Below are 15,685 nucleotides of genomic sequence, written 5' to 3' on the forward strand. Positions count from 1 at the left end.
GTGGGGTTATTTTCCTGGTTAAAAGAATGGCAAAACTAGCACAGTCTTTATAGTGAAGGTTGATGATCAATGAGTTCTTATATGTTCAGTTTAAAGTAAAAAAAATCATGTTTGGCACACTAGCATCCAATCATAACAAAGAAGAATGGGACAGTTGGATGCTTTTCCATTATATATACACATTCCTAAAAATAAAGATGCTAAAAAAGAAATGTAATAGACCAGGGTGTCCGCCGGGTCCTGAAATCATCCCCATTGTGGCGGGTGTGGTCGCCGGACATCGTTCTGATTGGTCTAGCACTGCTACTGATCTGGAAGCTGCTCATGATCATTTTTTCATCTTTTGTTGTCTCATGGTTAAAGTTTAAACTTTGCAAATTCATAATGTCAAGTTGTGCATTAAGGAGGTCACTGAATGTCTTTTGAGCTTGATGGATTTTAAGGCAGCCGTGGAGCTGAGAGGAAAGGATTTTGGGCTTTCAAGGCCTCATTTTTCTTGGTGTGGCCTGGGCTGTTGTGGTCATTGTGGATGGTTCAGTGCTGCCCCCTTCTGTTTCTGAAACTTAACATTTTAGATTAGAACAAATGTGCAAATTGGCAAACCTCTGTTATGGCAAGCAGAATTCAAAATCACACAAAAACATTATGCTGTTCACAGAAGATGAAAAATAGGCAATAGTTAAGATGACAATGACATACTTAGTTAAAGTAAGAATAATTTTTATGACGTGAATAAGTGTAAATAATTCATTTAATTGTGTTTAAACACATTATTTGCAAATACAGATTTTCTTTTAATCTACAATACACAGAATATAAATGGAACTTTTTAGATTTAATAATATGTGATGCTGGGGCTAGGATCTCTTCACATTGTTGTATTTAGTTCTACTCATTATATTGTTGTGTCTTAAAGGCTCTTCACACTGGGCACAATAAAGCGACATGAATGTGAAATACAATTAAAACAATAGATCTGTATAAAGTCTTTTACACTGTGTATGATTATTCGTGCCGTGTGAAAGTGAGGATTATTTTTCAGACTAGTGTGTCGATTTTTCCCTGTCGGCCTGCGATGAAACGAGACAGTTGTTACACATTGCTTGAAGTAAATGTCTGTTAACTGTGTGAACCCCACAGTCTAAGCACAGAGAATGTGTGTGGAGAAACATGTTGGGTGAATTAACCCTTTAAGGGGATACACAAAAAAAGCATTAGGCTACAATTTACTCACCCTCCATTTTTAGGTGAACTTTCTCTAAAAGTATGAAGTATGAAGGTTAAACTTTAAGGGGTGGTTTCCCGGACAGGGATTAGCTTAAACCAGGACTAGGCCTTAGTTTAATTAGGAAATATAACTAGTTTTAACAAACATACCTTACTAAAAACATTACTTGTGTGCATTTTGAGGCAAAACAAATGGCACTGGTGTATTTTAAGATATTTCAGTAAAAGATGCTTGCAGTTTGGACAGCTCATACATTTATTTTAGTCTAGGACTAGTCTAATCCCTCCGGGAAACTGCCCCAATGTGTCTTGGGTGCTGGTTACTCTTTATTTCCTCCATGCTTTGTATACTTTGAATCTTTTCTCCTACATACTGTATCATGACCATTGTTCTTTTTGTCCTTTATTTGTTTTCTATCATTTCATCTCCTTTATTACTTTACTTTATATGTTCTTGATTGTTTATCTGCCCCATTTCCACTTTCAGACAGACAATCCAGTTTACAAGAGCCCTATTAATAAATTCCAGAATCCAAACTATGGACGTAAAGCTGTTGCTCTCTAAGTTTGTATTTCTCTTTCCTTTCTGCATGATATTTCTTCAGTGTGTGTGTGTTTTTATCTGTACCCATGACTTTTATTTCCTTTCAATTCTAACCATTTTCAGATGTTTTTACTTTTCAATTTTTCTCTTTGACGTCCCTGACATCTTGCAATCTAAATCTGCTATCTTGCAATTGTATGAAGTATTTAAAGCAACACTATGTAGTTTCCATGTAAAAGTGACTTACAGCTCCCCCATGTGGTTGAAAAGCGCAACAGTGCCTTGTATCAGACCAGTGGCGGCGTTTCACGAAAACCTAGGGTATGGCAAAAATTCTTCGTACAAGAAGGCCATTCAAATAACGAATCTATGAAACCACATTATATCCATATGTGTACAAACTCCACCAACCTGTATAAAATCATACTATGATTGCACGGATGTACACTTACTGACAACAATACGGAAGCAATACAAATGAAAAACAAAAATAAAAATTATGGTTGTTTAAAATGCTTTTCAAATGTTGTCAAGTGCAACTCCAGCAACAGATAAACTAAAACAAGATAATATCAAAACATACTGTAACATCCCTTCACAAATCTTGTCATGACAGCCGCCAATAAACACTTATAAAAACACAATAAAGACTTTTAATGATGTGATAGAGCACACGTAGTTAACCCAGCCAGCTAACCAACTAAGACTAAAACACTAAATAAAACTCTTAGTAAAACAGGGCTAAATGCAAAAACAAGTCTTACCTTTTGTCGTCGTGCAGTTTTTATTCCACAAGTGGCCATATTAAAAAATCCGCAAAATAATTAATACCACTTCGACTGCGCTACAGTTTCCCAGTGGAAGAGAACATGTTTATTTATTCACAGAGAACAAATATTACTTCTGTAATAATGTATGCAATATGCATAGCTCGAGTGTGGGGGAGAACCGTAAGTCTGTTTAAATGTTAAAACAAAAAAGGATTTTTCTTGCGAAAATAAAGATTATAACAACAGCGGTCATCATGAAACCTCCTGCACAATTCAAGCTGCGCTGCAAGAACGACAGGTTGATGACATCAAAGTACCGCGAGGATGAGGCGAGAAATCATCGGAAGAGATTGCTTTCAGACCGCTCTCGCGGCACGCTGATGTCATCCACATGTCGGTTCCTGTATTATAGCATGAAGTCGAGCACACGCGTAAATTATCCATTTTAGTGATATACCAATGTTCAGAAATGTTCTACTGAAAATATTTAACATTATTTTTAATGAGCTTCATTATAGCCTGTTGATTTCTGGTGTTTTGTCTGAATGCTAGGGTATGGCAACTGCCATACCCTGCCATACACAATCGCCGCCCCTGTATCAGACACTCTTCTGCAGGCAGGGGGAGAGGCGGGGCTGTGTTTCCTACCCTCCACCGCCACTTTCACAGTGTGCTTGTAGCAGCTAGGAGGCTGCTCAGGTTGCAGCAACAGTACAATTTGTCCAGTTAAAAGTTGTTCTATCACTGAAATAATTTTAAAAACATTATTTAAAGATAAAAAACTACATAGTGTTGCTTTAAACAATCACTAATAAATCCCTGCATGAGCATTTGACAGTACTGCACAATACTTTACTCAGTGTTTGAAATAATCGTTTTGTTCCCTCCAATATATAACAGGATGTCAGAGATATACCTGCATGTGGTGATGTTTTGAAGTTTATTTAAGGATGTTTTATAACGGGTAGAGATGCATTTAGATTTTGGATTTAGAGATTTAAGTGCATTGTTTTGCTCTGTGTGCATTAAGTGCATTTGTTGCTTATTGTTACAAAGCTACTTTTTGTTTATTTCACAGGGAGAAAATCCTATTTATAAGAGCGCTGTAACAACTGTCATCAACCCCAAATATGAAGGCAAATAATGGACATCGATATCACAACTCAAGAGTGTTTTGGAAGGAACGGGCCATGTGGATATCCTATATTTTCCTTTCATTTGTTTCACATTTTATTTGTATTATTTTTGAAACTATATCGTAGTGTTAGATAGCAGTATTTTATCAAAGACTGGCTGCCCCCCCTCCCTGTACAGTTTGTATAGACTTTATATTTACATCTATTTCTTTATGTAAACATTATCTCTTTTCACACAGAAGCATTTTGCTTTAAATATGGTGCAAAAGGATCCATAAATCCCTCTAAAAAAACAGGATCATATTTACTTTTTCATGATGCTGATAGTGTGTATGTTGTCATAGGACCGCTTGACGAATGTGTATTTGATTTCAGATTGTCAAGTGAAGTGAAACCATCTTCTCTCTGATCATCATTGTAAACTGGGAAGATTTGATTTGTTGTGCTAATAATCTATGCATATTTGTTGACTGTTATAGATTTTATTTTATGCCAAAACATGTTTAAGACGATGCAAAACACTTAACTGTTAAAATTACACGTGTCCTGTGATCATAATTTTATGCTGAAAATGTTGTCTGTGCATTTTATATGTCATGAAAGGATTATGTGGTGAAGTTTTATTATGTGGCTCTTAATGAGTATCAGTGTATTCAGGTGATATCCTGATGTTAATCGGTATAGGAAGACAAATGCCATAAAACTGCTCAATAAAAATGGGCACAATTGTTATTCTCCACAAATGAAGGATTTTAATGTTATGTAAAAGCTTAAACAAGTTTTAAATGAGCATACTTGATCATCTTTGTAATTTGAATGTGAAGACATGTTAAAGTTGTAATAATTCACAAATATGAAGTCAGATATAATTAGCAGTACGTGTTGCTTAAAAACAAAATGAAGAAAATGAAAATGAAGAATTCGAGAGTTGTTTTGTGTGCAGAGGTTCATTTCTAATGCTCAGCGGTACAAATAAACATGTTTTACATCTTTTATTGGAATGTATCCAAAAAGTTTGGTCATTTTAAATGTATACTTGGGGAAATTTTATTTTAAAGAAAGACAAAAAGAGAAATGCTGTAAAAACACCCCTGTGCTATAGCTTGAGGTATTGGTTTGGTTTAAAGTGCCTTTTTTTGGTATTCTCAATATTGGCATTTAGAATTTATTTATTAAAAGAAATAAAGAAAAAAAGATTGTTGTAATGTACAGTCTTGTTCAAAATAATAGCAGTACAATGTGACTAACCAGAATAATCAAGGTTTTTAGTATATTTTTTATTGCTACGTGGCAAACAAGTTACCAGTAGGTTCAGTAGATTCTCAGAAAACAAACAAGACCCAGCATTCATGATATGCACGCTCTTAAGGCTGTGCAATTGGGGTATTAGTTGAAAGGGGTGTGTTCAAAAAAATAGCAGTATCTACCTTTGACTGTACAAACTCAAAACTATTTTGTACAAACATTTTTTTTTTCTGGGATTTAGCAATCCTGTGAATCACTAAACTAATATTTAGTTGTATGACCACAGTTTTTTAAAACTGCTTGACATCTGTGTGGCATGGAGTCAACCAACTTGTGGCACCTCTCAGCTGTTATTCCACTCCATGATTCTTTAACAACATTCCACAATTCATTCACATTTCTTGGTTTTGCTTCAGAAACAGCATTTTTGACATCACCCCACAAGTTCTCAATTGGATTAAGGTCTGGAGATTGGGCTGGCAACTCCATAACATTAATTTTGTTTGTTTGGAACCAAGACTTTGCCCGTTTACTAGTGTGTTTTGGGTCATTGTCTTGTTAAAACAAGGGCATGTCCTCTTCAGCATAGGGCAACATGCCCTCTTCAAGTATTTTAACACATGCAAACTGATCCATGATCCCTGGTATGCGATAAATAGGCCCAACACCATAGTAGGAGAAACATGCCCATATCATGATGCTTGCACCTCCATGCTTCACTGTCTTCACTGTGTACTGTGGCTTGAATTCAGAGTTTGGGGGTCGTCTCACAAACTGCCTGTGGCCCTTGGACCCAAAAAGAACAATTTTACTCTCATCAGTCCACAAAATGTTCCTCCATTTCTCTTTAGGCCAGTTGATGTGTTCTTTGGCAAATTGTAACCTCTTCTGCACATGCCTTTTTTTTAACAGAGGGACTTTGCGGGGGATTCTTGAAAATAGATTAGCTTCACACAGACGTCTTCTAACTGTCACAGTACTTACAGGTAACTCCAGACTGTTTTTGATCATCCTGGAGGTGATCATTGGCTGAGCCTTTGCCATTCTGGTTATTCTTCTATCCATTTTGATGGTTGTCTTCCGTTTTCTTCCACGTCTCTCTGGTTTTGCTCTCCATTTTAAGGCATTGGAGATCATTTTAGCTGAACAGCCTATCATTTTTTGCACCTCTTTATAGGTTTTCCCCTCTCCAATCAACTTTTTAATCAAAGTACGCTGTTCTTCTGAACAATGTCTTGAACGACGCATTTTCCTCAGCTTTCAAATGCATGTTCAACAAGTGTTGGCTTCATCCTTAAATAGGGGCCACCTGATTCACACCTGTTTCTTTGCAAAATTGATGACCTCAGTGATTGAATGCCACACTGCTATTTTTTTGAACACACCCCTTTCAACTAATTCAACTAATTGCCCAATTGCACAGCCTTAAGAGCGTGCATATCATGAATGCTGGGTCTCATTTGTTTTCTGAGAATCTACTGAACCTACTGGTAACTTGTTTGCCACGTAGCAATAAAAAAATATACTAAAAACCTTGATTATTCTGGTTAGTCACATTGTACTGCTATTATTTTGAACAAGACTGTATTTCTTTCGTAGTTATTTGGGTCTATGTAAAACATTGACAAATATACAGTTGCTTATTATTAATGCCATCATTGATTCTAATATTTGGGACACATAATAAAACATCTTGCTTTATAAGCATTAACTGTCATGACTTCCACCTTCCACCTTCAGTTGTGCGTGTTTCATACCCTCTGTTGCGTGTGGTGATTGTGCTGGTGTCATTGACTGTGAGCGTGGGTGTCTCTCTCTCTTCAAGATCTGAACTGGACTATTTTCCTGTAGTGCCGACTCACTCTCTCCTACTGTCGTGTGTGCTTCATTCCGGCAGTAGTGATTACATCCAGAGTGAGTTGAGGGTGATTGCCGTGTGTGGTTCTTGATATATTGACTTTGCTCTGCATATATCTCTTTTCTAAATAAACATTGTGAACTTGCTATTGACTCCGAGACCATTATTGTGACAGAATGAGCGCGTCACCAATGGAGTCAGCGAGTTTGGAGATTTTGGAAGTGCAGAGCGCCCTTCCCCAGCAGGGGGCGGTCATCGAACAGCACTCATCGTTGCTGAACGCAGCGGCCAGAGATTTCAGTCTTCTGTCTGAGCAACTAAATGAACTGAGCAAACAGTTGGACCGAGTTGCCCCACTCAGTGAACTTCCATCTTCTACCTCTGGAGGAGCTGCCTCGACTGAGCGGGAGCCACACACGGCGACACCTCCTACCTACGACGGCGATCCCAACACCTGCCGGTCCTGCCGTAATGCCTCTGTTACTGACTTTGCTATCAAGTTTAAGACGCTTGCCATTAGCTGCAACTGGAACGATGCCGCTCTAAAAGCTCAATTTCTCGAGGGTCTCACACCTGCCATTCAAGACGAGATTGCACTCAGGGAGCCACCCACGTCACTGGAGGCTGCCCTCGATCTGGCCTTGAGGGTTGAGACTCGCCATCGTCAAAGAGATCTGCGCCGCTCTTTTCGCCATCTGTCATCTGAACCAGAGGATTCTGCTTCTGATATGCCCACCGAGGAACCCATGCAACTGGGGAAGTTTCGCATCACTGCTGGTGAAAGAAATCGTCGTCTATCTAATGGACTTTGTCTGTATTGTGGTAAGCCGGGGCACATGGCGGCCACATGTCCGGTAAAAGGTTCCACCCGCCGATGAATTTGGGAGTCTCGGTGGGCGCATCGTCATTTAAATCTCCCGTAAGCAGTACCACACTACCTGTTATAATTAATTATAACCATTCTTTTCATTCACAGGCGTTGTTGGATTCCGGTGCGGAGGTCTGTCTCTTGGATGCTGGGTCGGTCAAGTCCTGGGGTATTCCATTTTTTCCTCTTCCTTCTCCTCTGTCTGCCTGGACATTGAAGGGTCAGCATATGGCTGTGATCACGCATTGCACACCCCCTGTGAGTTTGTTTGTTTCTGGCTATCATCGTGAGGAAATTTTATCTGTTAGAGGATTCACAATCGCCAGTCATTTTAGGTCATGACTGGCTATCCAAACATAATCCTCACGTTGATTGGCAGAACAATGTTGTGTTGTCATGGAAGTCTTCGTGTTATGTCAGCATTCGAGTTGTTACAGGGAGTGCGCGTATTTACCAAGTTAGATCTGCGTAACGCTTATCAGTTGGTACGTATTAAAGAGGGCGATGAGTGGAATACAGCCTTTAATACACCTTCGGGACACTGGGAATATTCCGTTCTGCCGTTCGGGCTTTGTAACGCTCCGGCTGTCTTTCAGACCATGGTCAATGAAGTACTGGGTGACATGATTAACAGATTTGTCTTTGTGTATCTCGATGACATTCTCATCTTTTCTCCCTCCATGCAGATACACACTCAGCATGTTCTCATGGTTTTGCAACGGCTATTAGAGAATCAACTTTTCGTTAAGGCGGAGAAGTGCGAGTTCCACAAGGAGTCGGTTTTGTTTCTGGGTTTTGTTATTGCCGAGGGAGAAATTCGTCCCAATCCACCTAAAGTTAAGACGATTGCCGATTGGCCAGTACCCGACACTTGGAAAGAGCTTCAGCGATTTCTGGGATTTGCCAATTTTTATCGGCGTTTCATCAGAAATTTTGGTCAGATCGCTAAACCTCTTACCGCTCTCACTTCATCTAATGTGTGTTTCCGTTGGAATAGGGAGGCTCAGGGGGCCTTTGATGATTTAAAGTCCCGGTTCATCTCTGCGCCTGTCCTCTCTATCCCCGATCCGGCTAAACAGTTTATAGTAGAAGTGGATGCGTCTGATGTCAGGGTAGGCGCCGTTTTATCTCAGCGATCGTCTATTGATGGGAAAGTGCATCCGTGTGCTTTTTTCTCTCACCGGTTAAACCCAGCGGAACAAAATTACGACATAGGAAATCGGGAGCTGTTGGCGGTTAGACTCGCTTTGGGTGAGTGGCGTCACTGGTTGGGGGGAATCTCGGAGCCCTTTCTGGTCTGGACGGATCACAAGAATCTTGAATATATCTGTTCGGCCAGAAGACTAACATCTAGGCAGGCTCGTTGGGCACTTTTCTTTGATCGTTTTAACTTCACCCTCTCGTACCGGCCTGGCTCGAAGAATACGAAACCTTACGCTCTCTCCAGTCTGTTCGAGAAATCTGATTCGGAGCGGACTGAGACAATTTTCCCGGAGGGAAGAGTGGTCGGTGCCCTCGTGTGGGGAATCGAACAGCGGGTGAGAGAGGCCGGTCGGGAGGGGAAAGTTCCGGAGGGGTGTCCAGCGGGTCGCCTATGGGTTCCTGAGCGTTTACGTTCCGATGTCATCCGGTGGGGTCACGAGTCCAAATTTGTTGGCCATCCAGGAATTTGGAGAACATTGGCTGCCGTCCATCAGCGTTTTTGGTGATCATCTATGACCACGGACGTCAGACAGTTTGTATTAGCCTGTTCGGTTTGTGCTCGTAATAAAGCATCTAATTTACCTCCCGCTGGTCTGCTTAAATCTTTGCCCGTGCCCTTCCCGCCCCTGGTCTCATATAGCCCTTGATTTTGTCACCGGCTTACCGGCATCTAATGGTAACACTGTTATTCTAACTGTGGTGGATCGCTTTTCTAAGGTGGTTCATTTTATTCCCCTACCCAAGCTTCCTTCTGCCAAAGAGATGGCTCAGGTTTTGATCAATCACGTCTTTTGGTTACACAGTATTCCGACTGACATAGTGTCAGATTGGGGTCCTCAGTTCATCTCTCGTTTTTGGTAGGAGCTTTGTAGACAGATTGGTGCTACGGCCAGCTTGTCTTCTGGTTATCACCCGCAGACCAATGGGCAATGCGAACGGGCTAATCAGGATCTCGGTAGAACGCTTCCCTGTCTGTCGTCACAATATCCGAATTCCTGGTGCGATCAGCTTCCATGGGTTGAGAATTCTCATAATTCTCTTCCCGTTACGTCTACTAATTTGTCCCAGTTTGAGCTTTCCAACGGTTATCAACCTCCCCTGTTTCCATCACAGGAGCCCGAGGCAGCGGTTCTGTCTGCGTTAGCTTTCGTGCGCAGGTGCACACGCACTTGGAGGAGAGCTAAGACTCTTTTACTATCTAATTCCAGACGAACCAAAGCTGCGGCTGACCGTCATCGGCGACCTCCACCCCGTTACGTTTGTGGTCAAAGGGTATGGCTTTCTACCATGGATCTGTCTCTCCGATCTGTGAGCCTTCTCGTAAGCTGGCTCCGCGATTCATTGGGCCATACAGCATTTCCAAGGTCATTAATCCGGTGATGGTAAAGCTTAAGTTACCCCTTTCTCTTGGTCAGGTTCACCCTGTTTTTCATGTATCCAAGGTTAAACCTGTGATATTTGCTCGCAATAATCCTCCCGTCTCTGCCCCTAAACCCCCCGCCCCTCGTCTAGTGGATGGTGCCCCTGTCTATACAGTTAAGAGGTTACTAGATTCTCACCGCAGGGGCAGAGGTTTTCAGTATCTAGTGGATTGGGAAGGATACGGTCCAGATGAGAGGAGCTGGGTTCCAGCTTGGGATATACTGGATCCTGAGCTGATCGAGGACCTCCGTCGGCGACAGGGTGAGTCTCCCGGTCCGTCTGGTGCCGGCCTTGGGGGGGGAGGCTACTGTCATGACTTCTGGGTGATCGATGGTTGTGTGGGGGATATGTGTTTGTTTATTTACCTGTGGTGAGGGTTGTAAGTTGTAATGTAAGTTATTTTTGTCTAAGTAAAACATTGACAAATATACAGTCACTAATTATTAATGCCATGGTTGATTATAATATTTGGGACACATAATAAAACATCCTGCTTTATGAGCCAAATTTACCATGATTAACAACTTCTCTGTAGTCTTTTTATATATATATTTTAAAATGTTTTCACCTTTAAAACACTGCTTTAGTTTATATTAAATCGCACAAGTAATACATTTAATACAAACACTTTATATGGTTTGGCCAAAAAATGAAAGTGAAAGTGTAGCTGAGGCACACCTAACATGTTTTGCACACGACTCTTAACACAAAACCAGGAAACTACTTTTCAAGTGAGTGTCTCTCTCTGTCTGTATGTATGTATTGAAATATGGCAGAAGCTCATATTTTTAAGGACAAGTTCAGCTGTTCAGTGTGTTTGGATCTCCTGAAGGATCCAGTGACCATTCCCTGTGGACACAGTTACTGTATGAGCTGTATTACAAACTGCTGGGATCAGGATGAGATGAGAATCTACAGCTGCCCTCAATGCAGACAAACCTTCACACCAAGACCTGTTTTATTTAAAAATGTGATGTTTGCTGAAATGGTGGAGGAACTGAAGAAGACAAAACTTCAGACTGCTGTTCCTGCTGACTCTTATGCTGAAGCTGGAGATGTGGAGTGTGACGCCTGTACTGAGAGAAAATACAAAGCTGTCAAGTCCTGTCTGGAGTGTCTGAAGTCTTACTGTCAAAATCATCTTAAACAACATGAGAATCTCTTCAATGACAGGAGGCATCATTTGATGAATCCCACCAGACAACTTCATGAGATGATCTGCTCAAAACATAATAAACAACTAGAAATCTACTGTCGAACCGACCAGCACTGCATTTGTTATCTGTGTACGATGGACAAACATAAAAACCATGATACTGTGACAGCTGTAGCAGAAAGAACTGAGAAACAGGTATGAACTGAATTCAGACACTGCACTAATGCTAACAGTAATGATTAATAATATGCTAAGCCATGAATGCCATTATTGTAACATTACATGCATATAAGCATACAGTTTAATGTAATATCTTTGAGATTTTATAGTTATTTGTTATCTCACAGAGAGTTTTGGGAGAGAGACAGATACAATTACATCAGATAATTGAGGAGAGAGAGAAGGAGCTTCAGGAGCTGAGAGAGGCTGTGGACTCTCATGCGGTGAGTTTTGAACAGAAAAACATCTGCTGACAGCTTGAAGATCAGTTTGAGATTCATGACTCTCCTCCAGTGATGGAGATCTTTACTGATGTACCTGTAATGGATCTGATTGTAATGTTTGTCCTAACAGCGCTCTGCACAGACAGCAGTGGAGGACAGTGAGAGGATCTTTATTGAACTGATCCGATCCATTGAGAGAAGACGATCTGAGGTGATACAACTGATCAGAGATCAGGAAAAGACTGCAGTGAGTCAAGCTGAAGGAGTCATGAAGCGTCTGGAGGAGGAGATTGATGATCTGAGGAGGAGAGATGCTGAACTGAAGCAGTTTTCACATATAGACAATCACATCCACTTCCTACAGGTAACACAACTCTGAAATACAACACAGTGAGCATTAACAGGATCTCTGGAAGCCTTCACTTTAAAAATATAAACAAGGTTAACATAAATATTCCTCTGTGTATTCAGACTGCTTAATGTGGTTAATGTTGAATGTTTATGTTCATTTGTAATCTTTTCTTCTTCAGGGTTTTCAGTATCTGTCTGCAGCTCTTGAGTCTTCAGTCTCACACAGATTTACTCTCAGCTCTCTTCTCTCTTTTGATGATGTGAGAAAATCTCTCTCTCAACTGAAAGACAAACTGGAGGATTTCTGTAAAGAGGAGATAGAGAAGATATCTGGAGAAGGTAAAGTAGCAGATATTCATTTACTCTCAAACAAAATCACACAAGCAAGAGTGCTGTTATACTCTATATCAGTGTCATGATCAATGTTTTTTTGCTATTAATCTTGTGATATGGGAATTATATTAATTATGTCTGTTTATGTTTCAGTTACATATATGTCAGTTATTTCTAATGAACTGAAGAGCAGGGAGGATTTCCTACAATGTAAGAGACTTTGAAAACTTTTATGATTTATAACTTTGACTTATTTATATCCTTTAGTAAAGGAATAAAACAAGTTGAGTAATATTAATGTTTACAGAAAATGTTTATGTTCAGGTCACACGTGTCAGTTATTGTTAAAGAGGTGAATTAATTGGGTAAAATCAACAGTTGCTGCAGATACTGAGACTCAGAAAAAAAACATAAACCTTTCAAAACATTTAAGGATATATTAAACAATCTTAAACCTAATAATAAATGAGAAGAAATGAAAGTTAAAGAAAGTACAAATAAAGAGTAAGTACAAATATAGAAATGTGTAGTTTTTTAAATAATGCAATAAATCTGCAATGATGATTTTTGTTAAACTGCTGCAGTCATTTGTGTTTATCTTCACCAGATTTCAAGCAGTTCACACTGGATTCAAACACAGTTAATACATTCATTCAGCTGTCTGATGGGAACAGAACGGCTACTTACACTAAGACAAACCAGCAGTATCCTGATCATCCAGACAGATTTGATCACTGGCTGCAAGTGTTGTGTAGAGAGAGTTTGTGTGAACGCTGTTACTGGGAGGTTGAGTGGAGAGGTTGGGTCGGTATATCAGTGTCATATAAGAGCATCAGCAGGAAGGGGTCGGGTAATGAGTGTGGATTTGGACGTAATGATCAGTCCTGGAGTTTGTACTGCAGAGACTCCAGCTGCTCATTCATTCACAATAACAAAGACACTGAACTCCCTGTAGTATCTAGGTCTTGTAGAATAGGAGTGTATGTGGATCACAGTAAAGGATCTCTGTCCTTCTACAGCGTCTCTGATACAATGAACCTCATACACAGAGTCAACACCACATTTACTCAACCACTTTATCCTGGTTTTTTTATTTTTAGTGAATCCACACTGAAAATGTGTCATCTTATAAAATAAATTGTAGGGATTTTTTAAGCAACATATAAATTCAGATTTATAAGAGTGATTACAATATTTGCTATATTTTTCATAAGGTTTTATATATATATATATATATATATATATATATATATATATATATATATATATATATATATTAGGGCTGTCAAAATTAACGCGTTAATAACGCGTTAACGCAAATTCATTTTAACGCCACTAATTTTTTTAACGGAGATTAACGCAACGCGCAATTTCTGTTTGACCCTTGGTCCAGCCCATAGTTGAATGAACAGAGACGCAGACATATGTGACTCTCTCTAAATGAGTAAAAGGTTTTCATAGAAATAAGAACATTAAGCAAATCGTCTACCAAATCCAATGCTCTAAATGCTCGTTGGACATCTGATATGATCTTTATTTATACGTCTGAGAGGTAACGTTACCGTCCTCCTAATGCTTAATCTAATACAAAAATGCGTCTCAATTCATTTTGGTTTCGCTTTTATGCATGACTTAGAAAATAGACTGCAGGACTTGCTTGATGTTAAAAGAGTCATTAAGAGAGATAAAGTTCGGTACCTGATTAATGTTAAAGAGTTATTAAGAGCGACAAGACTCAAAAGCGATCCCCTCACGCTCACTGACTGATATCTGAAGCGCGTGCACACAGACGCGCGAGTGCGCGACCCGGATATATAGACATCTACACAAAATTACAGTTTTACAAATATCTGTTTTGATAAGAATTCACGCAGGTAGGCTCTATAATCTGTTATGTTTTAAGTAAATGTTTGGTTAACTGTTGGGTAAAACTATCTGATGTGTAACATTATATTAGATCACTTAGATTTTAAGCAGTCTGTCTCAATGTCAATCAAACAAAAGGAAAAAAAGTTGAACATACATTGATGATGTTTTTGCTTTGTGTGTGCTAAATCTATTAGTTTTACCAGTGATTTTAAGGGATTGATGTGGTAATATAATGTATGGATGTGGAAATTTTTGTGGTAATTTGACTCTTTCAACTTCAAACACGTGTAGTTCTGTCATATTTTGTTATATTTCAACAAATCATGCATTGTTCTATGTTTTAATAGAGAATGTCAAAATATGAACAACTATTTTTAAAAAATTTGCTAATTCCGACTCAACTTGCCTGCACAGGTCACAAATGATGCAGCACCAAACAAAAATGGAGAAAGAAAAATCTTCTGAAAGGAAAATTCATATACAAAACAATGGCTGGTGATTCTGTTAAAATGTAAACAGGCTGTTGTTAACATACATTTGCATAAAGCATCTATATATGTACATATGATTAGAATATTAAAAACCTGAAAAGTGTTAAATTAGGGTAAATTTAGAATGGATAAAAATGTGCGATTAATTTGCGATTAATCGCAGTTAACTCATGAAATCATGCGATTAATCTAGATTAATTTTTTTAATCTATTGACAGCCCTAATATATATATATATATATATATATATATATATATATATATATATATATTAGGGCTCCACGATTTGTGTAATTTTTCCCATTGTGGTTATTGATGCTAATATTCCGATGTGCGATTGCGATTATACTAAATGGTATCATGAGTCAACTTGATGGGTTTTAAGGAAAATCCACACACAGTTTAGTGATAATGCTAAAATGTGTATTTGTAAAACTAGAAATGTTTTCGGATTGCCACGTGATGTAGCAACTGCTCAGTGTCAGTAATCCTAAATCCAAAATACTGCCGTACAACAGACATAGAGTTTTTTTAGCTACCAGATCACTGTAAACCTCCTCTGCATCCATCTTCGTTCTGGTATTTCCGCGCTGCGCACACACAAGTGACGACGCACACCACACCAGTTAAAAGTTGTTCTATCACTGAAATAATTTTAGAGACATTATTTAAAGGTAAAAAAACTACGTAGTGTACATTCTAGTACATGTGAAGTGCCCTCCATAAGTATTGGGACAGTATAAAAGTGCTCTTTTTGTGGAGACAATTAT

General features: G+C 39.2%; 1 protein-coding gene across 1 annotated transcript; it reads left to right on the forward strand.

Annotated features, from left to right (window-relative positions):
• The first annotated feature begins 11,007 nt into the window (after positions 1-11,007).
• On the forward strand, positions 11,008-15,152 carry LOC141362195 (E3 ubiquitin/ISG15 ligase TRIM25-like). The gene is made up of 6 exons (XM_073864324.1): positions 11,008-11,624; positions 11,777-11,872; positions 12,003-12,236; positions 12,403-12,562; positions 12,710-12,766; positions 13,164-15,152. Exons 1-6 carry the CDS (start codon positions 11,043-11,045, stop codon positions 13,691-13,693), a joined length of 1,659 nt encoding a protein of 552 aa, XP_073720425.1. The 5' UTR covers positions 11,008-11,042; the 3' UTR covers positions 13,694-15,152.
• Positions 15,153-15,685: the final 533 nt, after the last annotated feature.

This window comes from Misgurnus anguillicaudatus, chromosome 25 (assembly GCF_027580225.2).
Source record: "Misgurnus anguillicaudatus chromosome 25, ASM2758022v2, whole genome shotgun sequence".
Taxonomy (NCBI): domain Eukaryota; kingdom Metazoa; phylum Chordata; class Actinopteri; order Cypriniformes; family Cobitidae; genus Misgurnus; species Misgurnus anguillicaudatus.

Excerpts from the sequence above, each read along its gene's own strand:
- LOC141362195 (XM_073864324.1), top strand. The coding sequence starts at position 11,043 with ATGGCAGAAGCTCATATTTTTAAGGACAAGTTCAGCTGTTCAGTGTGT. Across the intron at positions 11,625-11,776 it reads CAGAAAGAACTGAGAAACAG|AGAGTTTTGGGAGAGAGACA; the intron begins GTATGAACTGAA and ends GTTATCTCACAG. Across the intron at positions 12,767-13,163 it reads CAGGGAGGATTTCCTACAAT|ATTTCAAGCAGTTCACACTG; the intron begins GTAAGAGACTTT and ends TATCTTCACCAG.